Raw genomic sequence first — 27,915 nt, forward strand, 5'->3', positions numbered from 1 at the left:
CACATTTTTGTATTTATGTAGAGAAACTAATTACACATACAATTGTGACAATTTAAATTGTGTCTCAGTCTCCTGTAGTTTCTAATGGGTAGTAATTTCACAGAAAAAAATTGAATCTGAATATTGCATTTATTTAAATACATTAAATTTGCAATGTAACAAAACTATTGGCATATGAAATTCAAACACCATTTAAATGAACAAAACATGGCTCACTTCATTTTCTGTAGCTAGTGTACGTAACACTTGTTTGTATCGCTCTACCAAAACCCTAGCTCTTTGTCTCCATGTCTTTTTCCCCATTTACATTGTTCACAGACTATCTTACAATAAGAGTGCTGAATAAAAATATGAGGTAAGAAAGTGGTTTGAAGATTACAGATCATGCAGAACATGCTAAACAGCAACAAAAACATTTTGTTGTGAAAGTGAGAAGAAAAAAAAAAATACAGAAGTGCGCATTACAAAATAATAAATCGAATTACAGCTTTGCATCTTTGGTTACAAAGTAGGTATGAACGATTTCACAGCTTTTTTCCCCCCACCCCAAAAACACATGTACAAGAAGACACGAGTGTATGACAATAAATGCTCCATTTTGGAGACAAAGAAACTAGCAATTGGATTGGAAGTTTGTTAAAAATAGTCTACCGCAGATTCACGTTCAGATTTCCTGTCAGAAGACTTGGTGTTCACCTGTACAAACCTTACTATGTTCTTAATACTTTACACTATACAAAATGTACATTCAAACTGGATCTTGACTGGTGCGGATAAACAATTCCATTGTAAAACTGCCTGTTTAGTGTTAGACGTATGTCAGAGTTTCTTTATTATTGCCTACATATTCAACTGGTTAATGTAATACACTGCCCATTGTGTGTACAGACTATTATTTTAAACACTGATGACAAAAAAAAAGGCTCTTTTTTTAAAGTTTTTTGTGACATTGTTCCTTTCATGAAAATAGCAGCCCCGTAATAAATAAACATTAACCGTAGAACTTTAGACTGATGCATGGATTGGACTAACGTCGAAGAAGAAATGGCGGCGCGGCTCCGAAAATAGATCTCTCCCCACTTCTTACTTACAACATGAAACAGCAAGGCTAAAAATACATCTCTTACAAAAAAAAAAATCTCTGGGACGCTCTGATTCATCCTCTCATGTGAGCTGCACAACTCCTTTGTGGTGGGGGGAGGGGGGGGGATCTGGTCCACAGGCTCTGACACAGCACTCAACCAGTCCAGGCTCCAGCATGGCGCCCCATAAGAAAAGCCCCCGTCCCTCTCGCGCAATGATTGCATTAACACTGGGAAAGCCAAACAGGCACAGAAGCACTGCACTTGGTTGTGGTGGCCAAGCTGGTGGAGAACAAGACAATATAATTTTTTTGTTGTTTCGTATGCTAATTTAGAATAATTGGAGGGTGCTTTTCTGCTTTTTTCCCTCCTGCTGGGGAGGATGCACTTCAAGCGGAGTTGCCGTTGGGCTGCGGTTGCAGCAAAGGCTGGCTGGCGTCAAGCTGGGGTTGGGGCTGGAGTTGGTGAGGCTGGAGCTGCTGGGGCTGGAGTTGCTGGGGATGAAGCGGAGGCTGCTGCGTTTGAAGCTGGGCCTGGAGCTGAGGCTGCGTTTGAGGCTGGGCCTGGAGCTGAGGCTGCGTTTGAGGCTGGGCCTGGAGCTGAGGCTGCGTTTGAGGCTGGGCCTGGAGCTGAGGCTGCGTTTGAGGCTGGGCCTGGAGCTGAGGCTGCGTTTGAGGCTGCGTTTGAGGCTGGGCCTGTAGTTGTGGCTGGCCTTGGCCTACCCCTTGCTGGGGAGGCGTGCTGCAGGAGGAGTTTGTGGCGGCCGGCCGGACGGAGAGCTCAGACAGCTGGTCGCTGTTGGCCAGGGATTTCAGCACGGCGTTCTCCTGTTCCAGCATAGAGTTCCTCTCAAACAGCTCCTTGATCTGCTCCTTCAGCACCTCCACCTCCTCACGCACTGCATACATCAGATGGCTTTTCACCAAGTCCTGAAGGGAGAGAAAACAGGGGACATCCTATTAGCATTTAGCACACTAACATCCTCAGTGGGAGGAAAGAGCAGAAGATCCTATTAGCATTTAGCTTGCTAACATCCTCTGTGGGAGGACAGAGCAGAACAAGTTATTAGCATTTAGCTCGCTAACATCCTTTGTGGGATGAAAGAACAGAACAAGCTATTAGGTATTTAGCTCGCTAACAGCCAATGCGAGAAGACAGAGCAGAAAACAACTAGCCTATGTAAATTAACTGAACAAAGCAAACCCTGTAGGCACATGATGATTTCACAAACAAAAATGGCCCGGAGGGGCAATGAAGTCAGCGATAAGTCAGACCACAATTTATGCTTGTATTCGTCCTCGTCAGCAACTGGCTCAGACCAGGGAAACTAGTTGGAGTCTCTAGATGGCAAAATTACTTTAATTACTTTAGTTTCAGTTAAGTACCAAGGAGGGACCTAAACCAGAAACCTAAAACATGACATGAGTTGAGATTTGTTCCTTGCAATACAGTAGTTCCATTTCAACAATGAGATTTCAACAAGAGACTGTTTAAAACAAGAATGAAAGCAAATGATACCATAAAATGAATATGATTAAATAAAAACACTTACCATCGCCTGTTCGATTTTGTTATCAATGGCAACAACACTGGCTCCAGAGGCACTGTAAAAGGAATAGAGGAGAATATTAGACAGACTTATTTCACTAATTATTGATTACTTTTCATACACTTTAAAAAAGGTTTCTTTAACTTTTAACATTTCTGACACTAGAAACCTGATAGATACCACGGGCCAGTTGATCATGAAAGTAAAGGGAAAAGTAGCCTAGCCTGGTCTCAGACTAAACGTAACATAGTAAATGTAAATCCGGGACACTGAAATTAGTATGATATGTTACATGAATACAGATGGTTACTTAGAGCAAAAACTAAAAGTAGGGTGGATGTATAACGCGAATGTCTAGCAACCCAAAGGTTGTGAGTTCGACTCATCACGGACAACTGCAGCATTTTAGCAACTTTAACGTTTTAGCTACATTCAACTACTTAGCATGTTAACTAAGCCTTCCCCTAACCTTAACCCTTTAACCTAACTCCTAAACTTAACCCAAACCCCTAGTCTAGTTAACGTTAGCTGGCTAGCTAGAATTCATAACACAAAATACGAATTGTAAATTTGTAACATATGAAATGGGTGATGGACATCCACAAATTAATACATACCATATGAAACGTAACATATCATACTAAATGTAGTGTCTCAGATTTAAGAACAGAATAATACAAAATGCTCTGAGACCAGGTTGATTAGTCATGAACTTTTTTTCATATTATTCCTCAAAATATCCTAACTATATCATACATCGTAAGTGCTTCAAATGCAGTAAATTTAGTAAAGCATCAGTGACAATTATGATATTAAAAAAAGGTAGCCTATTAAGATATGAATGGCACGCTACTAGTACTACTAGCATGCTAAGCTACTAGCAGTGACCTAGACAACAGTTCAATATAGGTCACAGCAAAGCCTATAGGGGAAAGGCCAGCCATATGGCCACATTAACGCTGAAATATGTAACTTTTTGGACGACCGGACAAAATTCACATAGAAATGTGAGTTATATATATTCTCATTGAAAGTCATAGAAGCGATAGATCTTTAACTATTTCTATGCTTCCCATTTTTAAGTTTTGTACACCAGCTTCAAAACAATAATTCTCTACACTAGTTGTTTTGTCACAAACTGAAATTAAGCTAACAATTTGAATTTTAGCAACCAGGAAATGGCGGGGCGATTTCTTAATATCTTTAAAATGGAGCCACGACTCACATTCCTATACTGTGCGATTAAAATATATCACGAGATGAACGTGCCATGTAAAAGTTTGACAAAACTACACTTAACACATCTTGTGACACCTGTCCATCAGTTATGAGGACCTGAATGAAAATAAGTCTTGTCTGGTTTTTTGTGCCTCGATAATTTTGTGTGTGTGTGTGTGTGTATTTTTGTACTCTCATGGCTGAGGCAAATCTATATGCATGAAAAAAATTAACATAAAACTAAACTAACATGCATTCATTCAACGACAGGTGTGAATTCTGCACCGTGACCTTTTTGGAAATGTAGTCTACATTTATCGAACGTGTGCACAAAACGTATTCCAAACATCCGACTGAAAACACATTACCAACCTAATTTAGAAAATATAAAATCTAAATATCCAACGACAACTACAGACCCAGTCCGCATCAACGACACACTTAAAACCAATGCTCCACTATCGAAAACGGGCGACGGTGGAACTAAAGTAATGAGCAATACAGTTACCCGCGTCGTTCCCTGTAATGGACCAATGATCCGGAATAACTACGAGAACCGGGAGAGCACGGTAGTTCATAGGATAGTGTGTAGCGCATGGTTGAGAGAGTACTCTTTCATAGAACGTGATAGATTGAAAGGACACTACAAAAGCACTGGAGGGCATAAGTATCACTAGGCTACATCGGGAAAAATGTAACATGAACCCGCACACGACATGGGTTGATAAGTATGCAGCGGGGATACATTTCACTGCTCCCGCAGTCACCTTCACCTTGATGCACATGCAGGGAGAGAATGGTAAATGTATCCAGTTATTTATAATCATGTCAATCAAATAGAAACAAGTAAAAATTAAAAATAAAGCTAGAGTGTTACTAGGCCACTAATCATAAATCAAATGGCAATGGTGGTTTATGACTCAGGTCAACAGCATGCATCCAAGTGAGAATGACTCCACAAAACAGGGGAAGTAGTAAAATGGAATGGATCCGCAATTATCACCTTGCTTTTGAGTACCCGTAACATGTATGCCTATTGCGCGCATGCATTTTGGAGTAGGTTAGGCTGGCTATGCACGAGAATGCAGGTTCAAATTAAGTTTAGTAAAGGGGCACACCACCCCACACCCAAAAAAAAGGATTTGTGTGGTTTCATGAAATAAGACATTGATACTATATCATATGAACAATACAGCCAACATTTGACAAACAGCATTACTTACAAAGCTGTTCACATGATGTGTCATGCTTAATACATACATGAAGGCTACACCTTTAAAACGACTAAACTATAAAAATGAATTTATTATCTTAGCCAATTAAATAATCTGAAAGACATGCAAGATATTTTCCTGATTAAATGCTCAGTATACACTCAGTGGCCAGTTTACAAGGTACACCCATCTAGTACCAGGTCAGACCCCCTTTGCCTCCAGAACAGCCTGAATTCTTCAGGGAATGGAACCATTGCTCAATTGGTATAAAGAGACCTAAAGTGTGACAGGAAAACATTCCCCACGCCTTTACACCACCACCAGCCTGTACCGTTGACACCAGGCAGGATGGGCCATGGACTCATGCTACTTACTCTAAATCCTGACTGCCATCAGCATGACACACCAGGAACCGGGATTTGTTTTTCTACTCAATTGTCCAGTGTGGGCGATTCCACTGGACCCACTTCTTGTTTCTAGCTGATAGGAGTGGCACCTGGTGTGGTAGTATGCTGCACTAGTCCATCCGTGACAAGGACCGACGAGTTGTGCGTTCTGAAATGTCTTTCTGCTCACCACTGTTGTATTGCACCGTTATTTGCCCGTTTGTGGCCCACCTGTTAGCTTGCACGATTCTTGCCGTTCTCCTTCCACCTCTCATCAACGAGCTGTTTTCACCCACAGGACTGCCGCTGACTGGATGTTTTTTGTTTGTTTCCCCATTCTCTATAAACCCTAGACACTGTTGTGCGTGTTAATCCCAGGAGGCCGTTTCTGAGTTACTGGAACCGGCGCGCCTGGTACCGACGATCCTACCACACTCAAAGTTGCTTAGGTCACTTGTTTTGCCCATTCTAACGTTCAATCCAAAAGTAACTGAATGTCGCGATGCCCGTCTGCCTGCTTTATATAGCAAACCATGGCCACGTGACTGTCTGTAGGAACTAAGCATGTTCGTGACCCGGGTGGTGTACCTAAAACTGCCCACAGAGTGAGTGAGTGAAATATATATATATATATATATTATATATATATAGTATTCACCACCAGATATGTGGTAGCCTTTATCAGCAAGGACTGATTGCATGGGTTGACATTCGGTGCTGTTCTACAACGGTCATCACATTGTTGTGATCCACACTTTAGAAGGCTAGGAACCCAGTAAGACAGCTGCTTTTTGATGTCTCAGGCTCTAATGAGCACACACACACACTTAGCGCTTCCCTCAAAATGAGTGTTGGATGGCCCTGGAGCACGACAAGACATTCTGTTCTTTCACCATCCAATTTAGTTGTCCAAGAAGGGCGGAAGTACAGGCAGATTAACATCAGCAGGCTTCTCCACAGAGGAATGCCCTCCTAGCTCTGCAGCCAGTCCAGTGACATCATTTGTACCACTAAATCTCCTCTTTGAGCTCGTCGACAAGAGGATGATGGGTAATGAAGACAGAAGAATAAGACAAACATGTCACACGCGTGGAGGCAGTGGGCACACTCCCCCAACACCTCTAAAAACACAATGCCCACACACATAGTATTAGAAATAGTAAAAAGAAAATGATAATAAACTCCATCTGTGCTTGCCTGTTGCAATGGAACTAATAGAAACGTATTGAAAGTATTTGTCCCTGCCCACCTGGTCCACCAGGCAGGCTAAAGCAAACACATGCGAAGCCAGGCAGGTCCCCACTGTCAGGGAGTTGTTACGTAGGCCAAAAATAAATAAATCTACAAGAAAGCAGGCAAAACACAAACTTCAATGTGTGTTTAATTGTTTAGTTCCAGGTGTGCACACAGGCCTTCTATAAGTTTCCTGCAAGTTTTCAAAAAAGGTCTGACCAGACGGATCTCTTGCTCTGTAAAAGCACAGACCTCGCCGTGAGCCCCAAGTCCAAATATCTCCAGACTGGTCCCACGCCAGTGAGACCATAAACTAAAAACAGTTGAAATTGTTAAATAAAATGCATGAATGCAATCATGTTTAGGCCTACGTCACATGATTAGGCCAGTCCCAAACACTTTTGTCGCCATGGTGTCACTGGTCCTTTGGCACTTTAATAAAACTTTACACAACATCAAACAACCAGAATTAAACATGTCATCTTAGCAGTTAAGAGCGCTTTGGCCAGTAACCAACAGTTTGCTGGTTCGAATCCCCGAGCTGAGTAGGTGAAGAAAAAAAAAAACAATTCTGTCGATGTGGCCTTGAGCAAAGCACTTAACCCTAATTGCTCCTGTAAGTCGCTCTGGATAAAAGCGTCTGCCAAATGACTAATGTAAACATTGGGCTCTCTAGCTAGCAAGTGTACAGTATGTACACTGCCTAACTGGGCGTAAACGGTTAATACCAGCATTACGGATTTAGATGCTGGGACAGACTGAAGGGGAGTTTGTTTATTCATTTGCTCAGAAAAGACAAACATGACAGAGCACAGGCCCGGGTTACAGGATAAAATAGGAGTACAGTAGTGTGGTTCTTCCAGGTTTGCTCAAGATGAGCCTGGATAAAACCAGCCACTGGTGGACACTGGCAGGGGTGTGGTGGACGCCCCCCCCAACATATTTAGGGGGATGGTAGAGTCTTACTATGCGACTGTGGCAGAGGTCAATGTGACCACGACGAGGACAGTCTGTTCTGACCATTAGGCACAGTGAATAGAAGATACTGCTATTCAGTGTAGAGGACTGGGGGAATGCCAAAGATAGCTAGTGCTAGATTAGCACCCATGGTGGTATTCAGCACCAATCAGAGCTGCCACAAACCAGCTGATCATAGATCAGTCTGGGCAGTGCCCACTCAAATTAAGATACAAGGAAGGTATCGTATTAAAGTATCGTTTTTGACATTCTGGTGGGCCTATGCATCTATATAGAAAACGCATAATTCTTGCAGTGCGACCACCCGAAACTCAGTGAAGGTCTGAAGGTCTTGAATTTGGCCCCAGTGGCAAAATGAGTTTGACACCCCTGGTATAATCTGAGAAGGTACATAGAGTGTCTATTGTGACACTAACAACAATATTTTTGTGATGCTTGAAGTTTTTTATGGTTGATGTGGAACAGTCACAGCTTCCTTCAAAAGCATCTCATCCATCCAATGATTTGGACAATCAACTGCATTAACAAAATCAGCTGGTTTTAATTAAGCTGGTGTTGAGTCATGAATGGTTTGTTACATACTGCTACATAGGCCAAGAAAAATAACATAACTAGTTACCAAAGCCCATGGCAGCTATGAGTGTCTGAAAGGAAGGGGAAAAAAATCTGTCCAAGAAGCAAAATTACACTTAGAAGTGGTGATATTTTTGTTGTAAGGCAAAACAAATGTGGCCAGGTGATGTTACAAGTTCGCCCAAGCCTGTTCTGACATAACTAGAAACTATTGGCTTAAACTAAGCCACGTAGGCCTCCCTCTTTGTTCGAGACACTGACTTCGAACATGTACCGTCGGTGGTATAAAGCTACTTCTCCGGCTCTGCGTGGGTAAAGGTGTCAATTCGCCTCTGTTCGTCAGAGCCCACAGGGGCAAGGGTTGGGCTGAGATCAAACAAAAAGCCGCTGGGGGAAAAAAAAGGGTTCTTATCGCCCATCTTACGCAACTCTGTAAAGTTGACCTTGTTCAAGCACCGGACAGAGCTTAAAATGGAGCTCAAATTGGGGTTTGGTGTTCCAAGCAGAACGACCGAGACGGCTCAAACCTCAAGGGTTCAAGAGAAGGTGAATCTAAGACGTATTACCCACCGAAGAGTGGACAGTCATGAAGAGCTCTGACATTGACGAAGACTGAGTGGGAACCTGGAATAGTTGTCATACCTTGCCCCTAGCCACTGTTGCCTCAGTGTCACCAGGATCAGTAACTTTGGCGCTTCAGTGAGGGAGAGAAGCCCAGTTGGGGCCTTTGGCTCGGCTTGGCTTACGATAAAACCAGCACGAAGCTCAAAAGGCAAGGCCAGTCCACTTGTTCAGTACCTGCAGGTTGACTTGACTACCTTGACACCTTTGAGAGTACATACCTGCTACTAGCATGAAAGGCTTTTCAAAACCATGTTTGACTGGAAGCACATTCCTTTCATAACTAGAAAAAAAATGAACAGATACACAGGGACCAGTCTGGAGAATTGGCAATGGGGCATCCATCCATAGTACTCTTTACAGTAAACATTAGGAGGAAACGGTGAAGCATGATGTTAAGAGACATCGGAACAATCTCTATGGAATCATGTTGACAGGGCACAATCTGTTTCAAAATTAGGTTGAATAACTTACTTAATAAAATAATATTTGTCACATGCTTTGTAAAACAGGTGTGAAATAACAGCTAAACGATTACTTATGGGCCCTTCCCAACAATGCAAAGAAAGAAAATAGAGAAATAATAGAAAAGTAAAACACGTAATAAAAGTAATAGATACACAATGAATATTGATAACTTGGCTATATGCTGTACAAGGAGTACCAGTACCAAGTATTGATAACTTGGCTATATGCTGTACAAGGAGTACCAGTATTGATAACTTGGCTATATGCTGTACAAGGAGTACCAGTACCGAGTATTGATAACTTGGCTATATGCTGTACAAGGAGTACCAGTATTGATAACTTGGCTATATGCTGTACAAGGAGTACCAGTACCGAGTAATGATAACTTGGCTATATACAAGGAGTACCAGTACCGAGTTGATGTGCAGAGGTACGAGGTAGTTGAGGTAGATATCTACCGTAATTTCCGGACTATTAAGCGCACCTGAATATAAGCCGCACCCACTGAATTGAAAAAAATATTATTTTGAACATAAATAAGCCGCACATGTCTATAAGCTGCAGGTGCCTACCGGTACATTGAAACAAATGAACTTTACACAGGCTTTAACGAAACACGGCTTGTAACAAAAAAAATAATAATTAGCAGTAAGCTTTAGTTGTCTTTTTGCACTGAGTCAATTCCTCATGCTGCTGTTTCCAACGTCCTATCATCGACTCATTAAGACCAAGCTCCCGTGCAGCAGCTCCATTTCCTTTTCCAACAGCCAGATCAATCGCCTTCAACTTGAAAGCTGCATCATATGCATTTCTCCGTGTCTTTGCCATGATGAGGGTGACAAAATGACTACCGTAATCAGAATGCTGGGAAGTTTGAGAGCGCTCGATTTAATCTAAACAGTAAACAAAAAAGTTGTTTGACCTTAACCCGTTCGGCAATTTCATTGGTCTAATGAAAGCTTCATGCCGCCAAAAAACTGAGCACGTCACAGAATGTGTTTTTTTATTTATTTTTTTTAATTTGAAAGCGGGAAAAATCCATATATTAGCCGCGTCATTGTTTAAGCCGCGGGGTTCAAAGCATGGGAAAAAAGTTGCGGCTTATAGTCCGGAATTTACGGTAGGTATAACGTGACAGATAATAAAACAGTAGCAGCAGCGTATGTGATGAGTCAAAAAAGTTAGTTAACCAACTATTACTCAAATATTACCCAGACTAATCTTTTCAGCCTCCTGAGGGGGAACTTTGACATGAAATACCGACTCAGCACGCCAACGGAACCATTGAGATCTACAGATGATCTGAGCCTGGCCCGTTTGCGCTTCTGCCATGGAAACCGACACTCATGGGTGTGTGTGTGCCTACGGAGCACCCTACATACAGCACCTCTAGAAACAGGAAGTTAACCAGAAAGTTGGGCCAAGGGCACCAATGCCATCCTGTGGTGCTGCTGGTGGTGATGGAAACCAACTAGAGATAGACATTCCAGATGATTGCAGTAACAGTAAAGTCTCCAAACAATCACAGCACAACTGAAATCCGCATGTACTCTTCCAGACGGAAGAAGTACATGACATTACTGCAGCGTCCCAGTTAAAAAGCACTCAGTCAGTCAGCCAGCCAGCCAATCAATGCTTTAGTACTAGTGTGGCTCAGGCACACAGCGTTGTGGGAGGTCGGGTGTTTGAAATGACTGCATATGTATGTGTGCAGTTCTCCTCAGTGGTGTCTGTCAGCTGAGCGTTGTTTTAACGACGTGCTTTCATTTCCAATCTGGTGCTGCTCTCTCCTCAGATATGGTTTCATGTACAGCACCTTCAGAAACTATCCACAGAAACTATCCCGAGCAGTGAATTTCAAACAGATTCAACTACAAAGACCAGGGAGGTTTACCAATGACTCGCAAAGAAGGGCACCTATTGGTTGATGGGTAAAAAAAAAAAAGATAAAAAAAAGACGCAGACATTGAACATCCCTTTGAGCATGATGAAGTTCTTAATTACACTTTGGATGGTGTATCAATACACCCAGTCTCTACAAAGATACAGGTGTCCTTAACTCAGTTGCCAGAGGAAACAGTTACATAGTTTAATAACTGAAATTAGAAGTCTGTATCAACATTGTAGTTAAATCGACAAAACTAACCTACTTGACAGAGTGAAAAGGGACACCTGTACAGAATAAAAATACGCATCCTTTTTTCAACAAGGCACTAAAGTAATACTGCAAAAATGTTGGCAAAGCAATTAACTTTTTGTCCTGAATAAAAAGTGTTACATTTGGGGCAAATCAAATACATTACTGAGTACCACTCGCCATATTTTCAAGCATAATGGTAGCTGCAGCATGTTATGGGTATGTAATTGTTAAGGACTAGGGAGTTTTTTTTAGGATAAAAAGAAACTGACATGAGCTTGGCACAGGCAAAATCCTAGAGGAAAACTGCTTTCCACCAGACACTGGGAGATGAATTCATCTTTCAGCAGGACAATAACCTAAAACACAAGGCCAAATCTACCCAGACGTTGCTTACCAAGAAGTCAGTGGATGTGGCAGAGTTAGTTTTGACTTAAATCTGCTTGAAAATCTATGGCAAAGACCTGAAAATGGTTGCTTAGAAAGGATGTGGAAAGAATGTAAAAAAATTTTTTTTTAAAAAAAGGCAAATGTTGCACAAGCCAGGTGTGGAAAGCTATTTTTATTTAACTTAGAGACTTACCCAGAAAGACTCACAGCTGTAATCGCTGCCAAAGGGGATTCTAACGTGTATTGACTCAGGGGGTTAAATACTAATCTAATCAAGATCGTTCTTTTTCATAATTGTTTTACGAATGTTTGAATTTTTCTTCCACTTTGACAGACAGTATTTTGTGTAGCTCATTGACAAAAAAAAAAAAAAAGTAATCCATTTTAATCCTACTTTGTAAGACAACAAAATGTGGAAAAAGTCAAGGGGTGTGAACACTTTCTGAAGGCACGGCGTGGTTCCCTTTTCATAGGACGCTCCTCAAGAATGTCCTGCCCCCCTGAATGCACCCTCCGTCTAGCTGTCTGAAAGGGGTAGAGGAGGTCATAATATACTGGCAAATGATCTGTTCTGTACGTAGGCGTGATAGGGAAAGGTATCGGATGTGTCATGTTCAATAGGAATAATCAGATGATTAAATAGAGGACTTCATATGACTGAAAAGTAGTTTCCTTTCTAGCACAGTGTCATACTGACCACTGGCCAAAAGTTTTGAGAATGACACAAATATTAATTTCCACAAAGTTTGCTGCTTCAGTGTCTTTAGATATTTTTGTCAGATGTTACTATGGAATACTGAAGTATAATTACAAGCATTTCATAAGTGTCAAAGGCTTCTATTGACAATTACATGAAGTTGATGCAAAGAGTCAATATTTGCAGTGTTGACCCTTCTTTTTCAAGACCTCTGCAATCCGCCCTGGCATGCTGTCAATTAACTTCTGGGCCACATCCTGACTGATGGCAGCCCATTCTTGCATAATCAATGCTTGGAGTTTGTCAGAATTTGCAGATTTTTCTTTGTCCACCCGCCTCTCGAGGATTGACCACAAGTTCTCAATGGGATTAAGGTCTGGGGAGTTTCCTGGCCATGGACCGAAAATATCGATGTTTTGGTCCCCGAGCCACTTAGTTATCACTTTTGTCTTATGGCAAGGTGCTCCATCATGCTGGAAAAGGCATTGTTTGTCACCAAACTGTTCCTGGATGGTTGGGAGAAGTTGCTCTCGGAGGATGTGTTGGTACCATTCTTTATTCATGGCTGTGTTCTTAGGCAAAATTGTGAGTGAGCCCACTCCCTTGGCTGAGAAGCAACCCCACACATGAATGTTCTCAGGACACTTTACTGTTGGCATGACACAGGACTGATGGTAGCGCTCACCTTTTTTCCGGATGCCCAAAACAATCGGAAAGGAGATTCATCAGAGAAAATTACTTTACCCCAGTCCTCAGCAGTCCAATCCCTGTACTTTTTGCAGAATATCAGTCGGTCCCTGATGTTTTTGATGGAGAGAAGTGGCTTCATTGCTGCCCTTCTTGACACCAGGCCATCCTCCAAAAGTCTTCGCTTCACTGTGCGTGCAGATGCACTCACACCTGCCTGCTGCCATTCCTGAGCAAGCTCTGTACTTGTGGTGCCCTGATCCCGCAGCTGAATCAACTTTAGGAGACAGTCCTGGCGCTTGCTGGACTTTCTTGGGCGCCCTGAAGCCTTCTTCACAACAATTGAACCGCTCTCCTTGAAGTTCTTGATGATCCGATAAATGGCCGATAAATGGTTGATTTAGGTGCAATCTTATTGGCAGCAATATCCTTGCCTGTGAAGCCCTTTTTGTGCAAAGCAATGATGACGGCACGTGTTTCCTTGCAGGTAACCATGATTGACAGAGGAAGAACAATGATTCCAAGCACCACCCTCCTTTTGAAGCTTCCAGTCTGTTATTTGAACTCAATCAGCATGACAGAGTGATCTCCAGCCTTGTCCTCGTCAACACTCACACCTGTGTTAACGAGAGAATCACTGACATGTCAGCTGGTCCTTTTGTGGCAGGGCTGAAATGCAGTGGAAATGTTTTTTGGGGGGATTCAGTTCATTTGCATGGCAAAGAGAGACTTTGCAATAAATTGCAATTCATCTGATCACGCTTCATAACATTCTGGAGTATATGCAAATTGCCGTCATACAAACTGAGGCAGCAGACTGAAAATGTATATATTTGTGTCTCTCAAAACTTTTGGCCACGACTGTAAGTCAGTTGAGGGGAGGTTCAGGGAACAACTGTTTGTTTATGCGCTTTAGTAGGCCTTAGTGTTACTGAGGAGGCAGATTGCCTGGCGCTTAAGAGCATTGGGCCAGTAACTCAAAAGGTTGCTGGTTCGAATCCCAGGGCCGACTAGGTTAAAAATCTGTTGATGTGCCCTTGAGCAAGGCACTTAACCCTAATTGCTCCTTTAAGTCGCTCTGGATAAGAGCGTCTGCTAAATGACTAATATGTACATTTACTGATGTAGGCCTATTGGCTGAGCGTGAGAGGTTTGGCTGGCCAACATTCCCACTGCCATGCGGTTTCCATCCATGCACATCCACAAAGGAAAGCTCACTGTTACTGAGCTGCTATGCACTGCACCATAAACACACACAGGCAGGCCTGTCCCATCCAGTCCAGTACAGTACCTATCACTGTGGGCCTTAGAGTCCTGCAGCCTGCTGCCAGACTGGAAGGCCCGGTAGAACACCATGGAGGGGGTCCTGTGTCAACCAAAGTCAAAAGAAAACAGGAGAGAAAAGGAGAGAGGGGATGAATCAGAGAAGACAGGAGAAAAGGAGAAACCCATCTCGTATTGTTAAAATGTCTTAAATCAGAAGAACACCCTGTGTGCATGGTTAACTAGATAGGAGGACAGAGGCTGTGCCTGAAGCTGTTTCAGTAAATCGGCTGTCACAAGTTCAAGATGAGCACATAGTACGTTTTTCCCAAATATTCGAATAAAACTTGCTGGGGGGAGTGGGGTTTCAAGTGCCTGTTGAAAAAACAATACATGTACATCTAACCCCGCAAATATTTATAATGCAGCACAGGCAACTGAGGCAAAAACTGTAAAATCGCTTAAGTGTTGAGTTCTGCAGAGAAGGAAAGGAGTTATTTTGCCAACCACTGTGTTGATAGGGGGCGAGCTCAGATGGTTACTATTCCCTCCCATGTCCCGACTATGGGGCCCTGGAGGCCACAAGCACACCATGTTCCATGAGGACGGAGAAATGCCCCCCCCCCCCCCCCAAAGCCCCATGTCCATAAACTGAACTACACGTGTGCACCCCCCCGCCGTACAGCATGTGTGAATATATGAACATTGAGCCAAGGCTCTTTTCCTAGAAATCTCTGGCACAAACTCTGTCACAAAACACTTTTGGAGCTCCACCTTCACGTTCTGTCTCGCATCATACAAAACCCAACATGCATACAAACTCATGCAGTACTAATAGTGTCGAGCAATTAGTGCTTTTTGAGGTCTGTTCGGTTACATTTTTTAGTTTTTTGTTTAAATACGTTTTTTTGGTCAAAAAAAAAATGAAGCGTTATACATAAAATGCACTACGCGGGTTCAATGCTGTAACATAAAACAATGATTAAAAATCTCATGTTGGTAGTGTCTGTCCATTACTACTCATCATTTAACATGACTTTAATAGAATATTTCTGTTTTATTTGATGACTTTATTATTTCATTCCAAGTCATCTCTATAGAGCTGCTGCCTATGCGATCTGACAACAAAAAAACAACACTATTTTAGTAGTCCTTCAAAGTAAATAAGTCGTTATTTTATGACTGCTGAATAGCAACTATACATAAACTTGTCTCGTGTATTTTCTGGTAGAGATACCGCGAAGCAACTGCTCTCTATCCCTTTCCATCAAACATTCTTCTGTCTCTTTTCCCCCCTCCATGTCTGCCCCACATTAACCTAAAACAGCAGGCGGACAAGAAAACGCCCAGACCGGACAAGTAGGTGCGCAATGGATTATGGTCATTGTCATTCATTACCACGTTTTCTGCACTAAACTATGTAGAATATTGGCCTGTTGGAAACTACAACAGTTCAGCTTGATCAGATTTCTCTCTAGAGAAAACAATGTCACATTGAGCTCACAGAAAAATATAATTCAAATAATTTAACCGATGCTGGTCAATTAGCCGTTTACACACACACATGTAAAAGAGGACATTACATCACCGGTCAAGCTTAGGAGAGAGAGTTGCTGCAGGTCGTTTGTGGGCTCAGCTGGGCTTACATTAGTGTTGGGCAATATCCAGACTGGCATACCTTCATACTGTTCCTGTACACACAAAACACATTTAGGCAGCAGGGATCTTGATCCAGGAGGGGATTGATTGTCTCTGCCGTAACCAAGAAGATTGATCTTGCAAGTTAGCAAACCAAATGCCTAGCTGGAGTCCTGAGCTGGATATAATTTATTTGGCACATCTTAGATTGTTAACTTAAGCAGTGGCATAGCATTTGCTAGCAGCATACCACCCTGCATCCCACTGCTGGTTTGCTTCTGAAGCTAAGCAGTGTTGGTTCTGGTCAGTCCTTAGATGGGAGACCAGATGCTACCGGAAGGGGTGTTGGAGGGCCAGGAGGAGGCACCCTTTCTTCTGGTCTAAAATACTAAAGATCCCTTGGCACTTATCGTAAGAGTAGGGGTGTTAACCCTGATGTCCTGGCTGAATTCCCAATCTGGCCCACATACCATCACCGTCACCTAATCATCCCCAGTTTACAATTGGCTCATTCATCCCCCCTGTAACTATTCCCCAGGTCGTTGCTGTAAATGAGAATATGTTCAGTCAACTTACCTGGCTGGTAAAAGCATGCAACCCTTCAAGGCTTTTTTGTTGTTGTTGACAATATTGAAAATCATACCGTCGGTATTTCAAACTACCCTAGTATACCGCCCAAACCTAGATCACATGATTCTAGAACACCATCGTCAATGTAACTGATGAACTGGAGCGGTTATCCTCACCTGTTTTCAAGTTGGAAATCTCCCGACTCTGAAAGGACACCTTAGCCCAATTATGACTGGTTGTAACATTCTCCTAAACTAACAGACCTCAACCCTTGAAGCAACACGCCCATCAGCCCATGACTGAGGTAGCCTAGATAACAGCCATATCCCAAGGTAAGCTGTTAATTCCTAGGCCTAAATTGGTTGAAAAACTACTAGAAAACTTTGCTCCAACATGACTGATAGCTGAAAGGTGCCTAACCTAACTCAATACCGCCCTCAAGCAAAACTAATGACCCAGAACAACCGGTTCAACAAAAATAACCTTTTCAGGCATTCTTTTCCATTGATGTCAACCATTTCTATCTGGGTCAAACGTTGGCTGTGTTCACCCCTGCACACACAGAACCGCCTTGAGTGAGCCTGTTGGCTGGTTGGTTTGCTTGCAGGGTGTTGGACCTCGGAGCAACCTCACTCACTGAGCATGTGAAAAGCCATAGGGACTTTGTGAAGGGGAGGGAATCAATTCAGTTACATAGTCGGGATATTATTTTTTGACAATATCGCAATATTTTTTGCGCTAGTCGGCTGTACTGCTACCAAAACTCCAGTATTTTTCCATCTATAGCTTGTTCTCTATCCAATTTTGAAAATGGCGAACCAAGATATTTTTAGCAATTTATTTCCATGACTGATCAAAATGTAGTCAGATTTCTCTTGTTCCTCTGCAGCAGACATGGTGAGCTATATGTTAGGAACACTGAATCTTAAAACATATAGAATTGTGACAATTGCAGGACATATCGTATCGGCACCTAAGTATGGTGATATGGTATCGCGAGGTCCCTAGCAATTCCCAGCCCTAGAAAGAAGCAATGGGTGAGGCCATCTGTCATCTGCCCCATCCATCAGAGCCTGGGCAGAACTAGGTCAAGACTATTTAGATTCCAGCGCTCTGTTGGAGTCCCCCTGCGGCACAGGTTTAATTCAGTGGGGTGTTGGGGAGTAAGAGAACGGGGCTCAATGCCCACTGTAAATTCATAAATATGGCCACACTTCTGGAAATGTTCCCCTGTACTGTAGGCCCCTAAATCAGGAAGCAGGGGTGATGGAAAACAAAACTATAGAGAGAGTCGAGGGAACTGACTTTCGTGGAACTGTGGTTTCTTGGACTCACTGTATGTCCTATAGGCCATGTCGTGTTTTCCCATACTTTTGTAAGGATGTGGATAGGCTAGGCAGAAAAGTTACGGATATGAAGTTTGTGACATTGCTTTAACCTACCTGGACAACCTATCAGCGCTTTCAGAGTTACACGGATAAGAAAGTGGCGCAAAGGAAAGGCCTCGACTATTCAAACATACATCACTTAAAACACCACTCACCTAAATACCGTGCATAAATAACATCTCTTCTTTAGCCCTTTGTGACGTACTGTAAATCTATTAAATCAGGGCCGACGGGCCTTTCTTTCTGAAGCCAGGGCCGACGGGCCTTTCTTTCTGAAGCCAGGGCCGACGGGCCTTTCTTTCTGAAGCCAGGGCCGACGGGCCTTTCTTTCTGAAGCCAGGGCCGACGGGCCTTTCTGAAGCCAGGGCCGACGGGCCTTTCTCTGTAAACAATGGCAGGAATCTGTACCTGGAGCAGAGATGATGACTGAGAAGAGAACCTAAATACGACAATGGAGAGACCGGCAGAGTGGGCCGGCAGAGTGGGCCGGCAGAGTGGGCCGGCAGAGAACAATGCACTTTTTTTTTTAGAATAGCAATAAAAAAAATGTAAAAAGGCAGGCGGGACTTGAGAGGCTGATGAGCGCAAAGATTAACGTTGGTAGGCTAATTCTGTTCACCCATTTTAGCCAAAAGGGCCTGCTGAATGGTATGAAAGTGAAGAACATAGGGCTGAATGCAGGCTAATGTCTTTAGGTACATTGTAAATGAGTAGCAGGGGCTGAAGGCGAGTCAGGACACAGCGATCAGTGGTGGTCCAGGTCCCTCAGGATACAACCGGACACCCTGGGGTTAAAGGCCAAGTGCCACTCATTGTCACACACACCCTGACATGAAATACATATACTTCCCCTAACAGACTATTGTACTCAAAACTTTTAAAGTTCATCCCAACCCCCCCCATCCTCCACCCACACACACACTCAAACCTCCTTGTCCACACACACAAACCCCTCCCCCAGACACACCTTGTCCACACACACCCCTCCCCCCAGACTCACCTCCTTGTCCAACACCCCCTCCAGACACCCTTGTCAACCCCCCCTCCCGACACCCTCCTTGTCCACACACTGGCTCATTTCAGTGTCAATCCCTCCTTGTCTCCTAGTGGGCTGCTGAGTCAAGATGCACAGCTCAGCTAACTTAGACCTATAACCTGTTGTCGTTGTACGCAAATAGCCTCAGTTCATTATACAAGTATATCTAGTTAAACATCTTCCCCTAAAATGTCTGTTACTCTGACAACACCGCATAAAGCTGCAAAATGTTCTGCAACAAGTTTTTCGACCATCAGGCAAACATTAAACGTCTCTAACATGGAACCCAAACCGGCTGCGCGTGCGGCATGGTGCATAAATTTATTTTGTCCCCCCACATCAAACGTGATCACGACACGCAGGTTAAAATATCAAAACAAACTCCACCAATTATATTAATTTGGGGACAGGTCGAAAAGCATTAAACATTTATGGCAATTTAGCTAGCTAGCTTGTACTTGCTAGCTAATTAGTCCATTTTAGCTAGCTTGCTGTTGCTAGCTAATTTGTCCTGGGATATAAACATGGAGTTGTTATTTTACCTGAAATGCACAAGGTCCTCTACTCCGCCAATTAATCCACACACAAAACGGTCAACCGAATCGTTTATAGTCGCCTCTCCTCCTTCCAGGCTTTTTCTTCTAGACTTTATATTGCCATTGGCAACTTTCATAAATTAGGTGCCTTACCGCCACTGACCTCGTTCGTCTTTCAGTCACCCACGTGGGTATAACCAATGAGGAGATGGCACGTGGGTACCTGCTTCTATAAACCAATGAGGAGATGGGAGAGGCAGGACTTGCAGCGCGATCTGCGTCAGAAATAGAACTGAATCCTATTTTAGCCCTTGGCAACGCAGACGCTCGTTGACGCGCGTGAGCAGTGTGGGTGCAATAATTGAATAACAGATTTCTACATTTATTTTGCAACGCTCACGCACGCAACGCGAGCGGTGTAGTCAGCCTGTCAATCTGAAGTAAAAAGTAGATAAATGGGGGGAGAGCAGCTTAAATCGTCCATCTTCAGGCTATCTATGGTTGGGGGGGGGGGGGTGAGATAAGATTCAAGACACAGCTAAGCTTTACAGTAATCACTTGCAGGAAGAACTGGCAGGGGGGATACTGACTTACGAATGACGCAACAGTTGACTCAAAAAAAAAATAATGTTCCCGGACTTGCCATAACAATAACAGTTTAATGATGAGGGAAGGGGACCCATGTCCCATTACAAATTCTAAAACATGTAGGCAGAATGTGCAAAACAGATCAGATCATGACTTAGTCTCATTACAATAACAGTAACAGTTGCAGTCACAGCAACAAATTACAAACCCAATATCACCAATATCTTTGATGGCATTTGATTTCTATTGTGAGAATGGGCAAACAAACTTACAACTGGTTAATTGGACCTAGATGTTATAGCCCTGATGTAAACAAGGGAGATAGGCCTAGTACATAGCTCACATGCCTACCCTAAACACCAATCTGGAAACAATATTATAGAATAGGAACCGTGGAACTCCACTCACTCTGCGCCGGCTTCCTAGAGTTTTGGGAATACCTCAGTCACCTCAAAACATAAATGTCATTCAACACTTAACTGATGAGCAACAACTGCCAGTTTGCCTCTCTATGCCTGTCAGTCAGTCAAGGGGCCTGGCACTAGACACTGCAACAGAGGATGTTCCCCGCTGACACAAAAAAACACTGGAGTGGTACATAATGCACAGAACAGAAGAACATTTCCTCTGGAAAAATGTGAAGCACGGAGCCTAAAAGGTCACGGGGCCTATTTTTGCAGCCTATATTCGAGTCAGGTAATTGTTTCCGTAAGGCACTCGTAACTTGAATATTTATCTGGCATAGAACACACAACAAGCCGACTAGGTAAATCAACTATTCTACTACGGGGTTGTCAGATTTTCCTACTTTATTACTCGTTTCGTTTGAAGAGGAAAAATAAAATGTGGACTGTTACAGCATCTTCAACGTGTGCCCCAGCAGAAATATTTTTTCCATGTTCCATATTTTTGGGCCGTGGTGAAAATTATTTTGCCGTGGCGCAGCGCCACAGCTATATGACTGCATTGGAAGCACTGAAACAGATGCAAAGTTACAGCCAAGTCTCGCCAGCCAGGGCCACAGTGTGGTTTTGGTTGAGGCATTGCAGTTTCATACGCCACTCAGCTCCTGACAAGGGACGGTGGGTGACTGACAACAACGAACTTCGATTAAGTTTCAGGCAGAGAGAGTGAAAAAAGTACGTATGGCAGAAGAACATGACAACTGGTAGTGATTTCTGGTTCTGCATTGCCGTTTTTAAAACACAGCAACTTAGGAATGGCAAAACTGGGTAACTTACACGTTCAAATACAACTAAAATCTATTTTTCAAAAGGCTAAAAAGTAAAGTTAAGCTCATGAATCAACAAAGAGCAGAACCAGAGCTTTCAAAATAAAAAAACATGTTCTGCAAAAACTATTTTTTGAAAAAGCCCGTAAGGCAAGTTGGGCTCGTAAATCAACAAAAAAGGTCAAACGATTGTAGGTATCTAGGACATGCGACCGAAAACAAACTGCCTGTGCTGCTGCATATATGCTGCCTAGTCTAGGCTATATTTCAGTCTATAAAACCGGTATATGGAAACCACCAAGAGATTTGAGACACTTTACGGTTTCCTCTAACGCTTGCCGACCCCGACGAGCACTCAATTCAGGAACTGAAAGTTTTAGCATATGAACAGGAAGTGTGAGTGACACCTCTCACCCCTAACAACCCTAACCCCGACAACCCTAACCTTGACAACCCTAACTCTATGATAATTTAGGATGTGATCATCTGCTTTGAAGTCTAGTTCCTAAACTGTATACACTAAAACGACTATTTTCAGTCAAAGGTCACCATCTGTAAAGCTCCTATGCCAGACTGTAGTCAAGCCTTCAATATATCTGTTTGTAGGCCTATCTAAAAAAATAAAAAAATATTTAAAAAAAACTTGACTCCTGTATCAAATGTATACACATCATACAGCCTAACAGTCCTTGAGCAATCCACTTGGCTAGACTTACCCCCCCGAAAAAACACCCAACAGCACTGCACCAACTCCAAGCCCATCCTCTCAGACCCTTTTCCTAAGTGGGGTCTACTAGCTAAGTGAATGGAAATTCTGATAGCATGAAATGTGGCAAAACACCATTTACATTTACATTTAAGTCATTTAGCAGACGCTCTTATCCAGAGCGACTTACAAACACCAGCTCCAGCCTCCACCATACTTCAACGAGGAAGCCTTTTTCTAGGTCAGGAGCTAACAAATTATTATTATTTTTTTTAAACAGGTCAAGCACACAGGAGGACTAATACAAAAGGAATATCTAGCCTCCAGTGTAGAAGGTGGCTGGCTATAAGCTTATTTCGCAAGTTTGTTACAGAGGCCATCGACTTAGAAATTGCCTTAAAGGCCGAGTGCAGTCAAAAACGTGACTTGCCTGTGATGTACGTGTGTACTGTGAAATAGTGAAAATTATGTTTGGGGGGGGGGGGGGGGAAACACCTGAAATGTCTGCCTTTTTTTGGTAGAACGGGAGTTGTGTCTGGCCTGGTGACATCACCAGGCGATAAAGTGGTTAATAGGCCAATAAGAAATAGAATTCCAAACCTCTGCCAATAACAGCTACTTTTCAGTTTTCACCCGCCCCACTAAGCCCACTCCGACAGTCCTAGCAAAACTCTTGCTTGAGAAATTGCTCTTTGCTAAGAAGCTATTTTTGTTTCTTTTTGACCATGTCAATATAATAAAATCATAGTAAGATACTTAATTGACACCCAGAAATGATTTGATATTGAAATAAAAACATCTGCATTGGACCTTTAACGTGTTATGGCAACAGAATTAGGATAGCTGGAGATTAGCCTGGGTCAAGTCAGCAACATTGTATTTAGACTAACAACTGAAAACAGAATACATCAAAGCAACACGAGTACACACACTTCTGTACACCAGTAAGGAGTTAATGTATGCTCATTGCTATCTAACCCAGGTGTTAAGTTGGGGGGGGGTTTACTTGGGCTACACTCCAGCTCCCTTTCGAGTCTGCCTACTGAGAAACATATTTCCTTCCTGTGTGCCCCTCTGCTCCCATGTACAGCTATGCTACATCCCAAATGACACGCTAGTCCCTACATAGTGCTCTACTTTTGAACAGAGCCCTGGAAGAAAGACCCGTTTGTCTGTCCAGCCACGCCAACCAAACCACTGACAAGACGTCATCGTGACAAGAGGAAAGGAATAGGAGATCTCCAGTCCATCTACATGTCCAGGGAGCTGGCTGGCTGGATGCTACATGCAGCCATGAGTTCAAAGACAGACCCTCCCCCTCGTGAACACACACACATGCTTATGCCCCCCCCCCCCACGCTTCATAAAACCACTCCACAGCTGCAATGTTTTTCCACACTGCTATAAAAGCCTGCCAATTCAAATCAATCTTTATTTGTCAAATGCTCCGAATACAACAAGTGTAGACCTTACAGTGAAATACTTACTTACAAGCCCTTAATTGTACAAGCTATTGTACTGCTTAAAAGAGAGAAACAGTGCCAAAATGATTTAAACCTCAACATATGAGATTAAGCTATTGTTTCGCAATAGCTATTATTAGCTAGGCCTCAGTCATGCGTCTGAATGGCCCTGCCCCTGAGAGTCTCCAGTATGTGGCCCAACAGCATTTTGTTGACTTTCTAGCCAGGTTATTCCCTTCCATATGATAAATGAACTGTGACAGGGTAAAAGGTGGTGGCTTACCTGTCCTCGTCCCCGTCTATGGCTATTCCAAACAGGCTGTTCACAGAGGGGTTGTTGGCCAGCTGCAGGCTCTCAGGGATCTTCATCAGGTTTTTCTCGGAGAAGGCGGGAGGCTGGCCCTCCTCCACATGGCTGAACCCGGCCGCCGGGAGGCCCTGCGCCCCCCTGCCATCGCGGGCCTGTTGCCCGGGCAGCAAGGAGGCAGTCAGGTTTGGCATGACAGTGGGGGCTAATGTGGTGGCGCTGGAGGCACTGGGCACAATGGTGGGTACGTTTTGGGTGCCGGGGGGCGAAGGGTGGAGGCTGACGGGTTGACGAATACCCGTGGGGGCATACTGACCTACAAGCTGTTGCAGAGTAGAGCTTCCGCCCAGTACCATGGATGACCCAACACCTCCACCCATCAGGCCTGAAGCTGGCTGACTGACAGGTAAAGAACCTCCTCCCCCCACCGCCGCCATCTCCCCTACCTGCCCCAGCATCGGAACCCCGGTGGCGGGAGTCATGACCAGTGACGGGCCCTGACCCACAGTCTGTCCCACATAGAGGGTCTGGCCGGCTGAGGCCACTGCCTGCATGCCAGGCTGGTTCTGTTGGTGTTGGTAGTAGTCTGCCTGGTTCTGGGGCAGGCCTGGGGGCTGGTTGGGCAGGTGCTGTCCCAGTGGAAGCTGCTGTAGCATGGCCTGCTGCTGGGGAGGGTAAGCCAGCGTCTGGGTCTGGGCTGCAGGGGTCATGCTTGGGGATTTCTGTATGTGAATGCCACTTTGAGGAAGACCGTTGAGCCCCACAGAAAAGAGGGTCTGGTTGGCAGCGGGTTGGATAGTACTCAGCGTTGGCTGCTGACCAGGGACAGCCATGAGGTTGTTGGTGGGGAAAATGTTGTGTGTGGCTGTTCCAGGCTGCCCAATGTTGTAATTTTGGTGGTGGGGCTGCTGCTGTTGCAGTGTGTCCATTGGGTGAACGTGCAAGGCATTAAGAGCAGCAGCGTCCACTATGGAGTCTAGGCCCTGGCCGGAGTGAGTCGACGGTGCAACCACCGTACCACCCGTCAACCCCAGCCCGCTGTCCCTGTCAGCGCTGGGGTCAAACGCATTGGCATGCCTAATGTTATCCGTAGTCCTGTTAACCACAGTGTTACCCTCTGAGTCTTTCTCATAGAACTCTGTGCAAGTCCATCGGCCCTTTCTGAAGGGCTCTCCAGTACCATGGTCAAGTTTGATGACCCTGAAACGTGAACTGCAACTTGCTGTCGATGACGAAGTAGGGGTTAAACTAGTCACTACGGGCTGGGATGTGCTCACTGACACTGTTGTAACCCCCCAACTGGCCACTGGGGCAGGCTGTGGCATGAGCCCGGACTGAGCAATAGGGAGGCCGCTTGACGAACCACTTCCCAGTGTTTGCTGGCTAACATGAGGCGAGCCTGCCACTCCTGCCTTTCGAATAGCAAAACCTTCATTTGGAGGCCCCGACATTGCAGGTATCTGCCCAACTTTAGGTACACTACGCGGTGGGGCCATAACGCCAGGTGCCTCTTGCTCCCCTACATGGTTTAGGGTTTCCTCAGACGAACTTCGATCACATACCTCCGGCTCGAAGTCGGCCCGGGACACATCGAATATTTCCGACGACACGTCTTCAGTCCGTGATTCGTCTGGGTCGTCCAGGCTCTCCGTGTCGTCCGTGGCACTGCTGGCCGCCACCTGAGCCTGTGTCACACTTGTGATCTGAAAACAGCTTTTCTTTTTAGCCGGCATTTTAGACATTTTGAGAGCCTGCGTTCACAACTCCCGTCTAAATGTCTCGCGTTAAAAGCAAGTGAGTTAGCTAATATCAGCTGACAACTGGCTATCTGAAACAGCGAATTTGCATCGATGTAAGTTTTTTTTAACTATTATCAAGAGGAGTATGAGTCATCCTTGTTCCTTCCTCCTCTCGTCTCCTGTTGCATTTTACGAGTTCATAACATTGAAGACCAACCCTTCCAAGTCCAGCAATGCAGCGTTTGCCAATAGAAGTAGTAATTCGATAACTGATCCAAAGCTTTGATCCGTCCGTACCGGCCTGTTCAGTAAAGTAATGTCCGGACCCCGTAGTTGTCAGATGGCGGCTGTCGCAGATATAGTTCCCCAGCTGCGGCAGCTACTTTAGTCCCACTGTGAAGCGGGCCCGTACCTCTCCACTCAACTAGCTAGCTGGCTACAACAACACTCCTTTACGTTGGGACAAGTATGTAAGACATCTCTCGGAACAAGTCTCCTCTCCCCTCTTGACTTACGAACTTAAAACGATTCAATACTAACACTTGTTTCAAAGGTATATGTAACACATTTCCAAGAATAAATCGTCTCTATTTCACACTTCAGGGAACTGAAATTCCGAACAGCGGCTACCTCCCTCATTCTTGTCAAGATGGCTAGCTAGCCTAGGCTAGTTATGTACAACCGCATTGCATCGTGGGTACCGTACGCAAAAATATTTACGTACATGATTATTGAGAATTTCAATTCCCTCGTCTCTCTCACTCTCTCTCTCACTCTCTCTCGCTCTCTCTCGATATAAAATCTCACTTTCACGTGAATTGCAAAATAAACTCAGCAAAAAAAGAAACGTCCTCTCACTGTCAACTGCGTTTATTTTCAGCAAACTTAACATGTGTAAATATTTGTATGAACTTAACAAGATTCAACAACTGAGACCAGGGGCGAAAATCTGATATCAACTTTGGAGGGGACAATTACATCAAATTTTCTCAAGAGCAATTCCTGAGGGGGACACCAAAAGTAGTGCTGTAACACATAGCCTACGTTTAATATGGTAAATGTATATTGAGGAACCAAAGAAATAAGGTGTTTGCCGTACTCCTAACTACCGGTACCCAAAACTACACAACTAATCACAACAACAATACCATTGCCTTTAACAAATCTTAGTTCAGTCACCAGTTTAAGTTGAGAGTGGGGGTATCCATGGCATTTTCCAATTATGTTCCTATTTTACAAGTAAAAAAAATTGAGAACCTTTCATAATGTTGCCAAACAAAGACTCAACAAACTTACCTGAGACTCCCTGTCTCTGCCAGTCTGTCCCTGCATATCTGTCCCCAACTCTGCTGTCTGTGTGCCATCTGTTGCCTGCTCTGCCTAATGACATCATTGTGAAACATTTCCATTAGAATTTCATTTCTTTCTTATGAACATTTTATCAACTAGTCTTTGAGATATTAGGCTACTAGGGTTCTTACTTTGCGTTTTGGTGTACTGCAAAATACTCTGATGTCCGTCTTTTTTCTGCCATTTTTCTACCTGGTTGGCTACACACACACAGTATGTAGGTTATTTACAGTAGGAGATGGGCTTCTATCATCTTATCTTCTATCATTCTACATGGGCTTCGATCTAAAAGGTAGCTAGCAAATGTGAAACGGATTGCAGTGACAAGAGTTGACAGCTGTAAGAGTTCACCATTTACACAACATATGCTGCAACCTTTTGTAATTTTAATCGTTTGTTTCATATTGGCTGGCTTCTAACAATAGCTGAATTTGCAAAGCTAGCGAGCACCAATTCAGTGGTGTTTGCTATAATCTTTGCTACCCGGGTTAAATAAAGGTGAAATAAAATATATAAATAAAAGTTTGCAACAATTTAGCTTTTGCAACGAGACCATTAAATATATTTAAAACAATGGTAGAAGAGAGTGTAGTTCTGTTCAGTTTATCGCTAACCTTATCACAGGGACTTTGAAGCACTAACTTACATGCATGCTGATCTTGGAATAAATTGACGATAGCAAAGATTCCATCTTTGACGACGCCACATAAATGGAATAGGTACTAGCTAGCTTAATAGGTAATATTTGCGCGCTAGCTCTGCATATTCAGCTAGTGTGTGTGCGCGATTGACTGGATTAACCTCACGTCAGTTACGTGCATTTGTAACCGATGTGAAATGGCTAGTTAGTTAGCGGTGGTGCGCGCT

At 43.7% G+C, this 27,915-nt stretch overlaps 1 protein-coding gene across 3 annotated transcripts; it reads right to left on the bottom strand.

Annotated features, from left to right (window-relative positions):
- Positions 1-110: 110 nt before the first annotated feature.
- LOC115170066 (TSC22 domain family protein 2) lies at positions 111-26,346 on the bottom strand. 3 transcript variants are annotated; one of them, XM_029726314.1, is made up of 4 exons: positions 23,936-26,346; positions 2,635-2,686; positions 1,706-2,011; positions 111-1,615 (listed from the first exon to the last, which is right to left on the bottom strand). In XM_029726314.1, exons 1-4 carry the CDS (start codon positions 25,699-25,701, stop codon positions 1,472-1,474), a joined length of 2,268 nt encoding a protein of 755 aa, XP_029582174.1. In that variant the 5' UTR covers positions 25,702-26,346; the 3' UTR covers positions 111-1,471. The 3 variants fall into 3 exon arrangements, with proteins under 3 accessions (XP_029582174.1, XP_029582173.1, XP_029582172.1); XM_029726313.1 differs by having other exon boundaries at positions 1,646-2,011; XM_029726312.1 differs by having other exon boundaries at positions 111-2,011.
- Between the last annotated feature and the right edge of the window lie 1,569 nt (positions 26,347-27,915).

The sequence above is a fragment of the Salmo trutta genome, chromosome 31, assembly GCF_901001165.1.
Source record: "Salmo trutta chromosome 31, fSalTru1.1, whole genome shotgun sequence".
NCBI lineage: Eukaryota > Metazoa > Chordata > Actinopteri > Salmoniformes > Salmonidae > Salmo > Salmo trutta.

Bases quoted from the DNA above. Each gene is read 5' to 3' on its own strand.
- LOC115170066 (XM_029726312.1), bottom strand. From the start codon at position 25,701: ATGTCTAAAATGCCGGCTAAAAAGAAAAGCTGTTTTCAGATCACAAGT. The intron at 2,687-23,935 runs GTAAGCCACCAC...TTCCTTTTACAG, and splicing joins ATAGACGGGGACGAGGACAG to TGCCTCTGGAGCCAGTGTTG. The intron at 2,012-2,634 runs GTAAGTGTTTTT...CTCTCCCTTCAG, and splicing joins ACAAAATCGAACAGGCGATG to GACTTGGTGAAAAGCCATCT.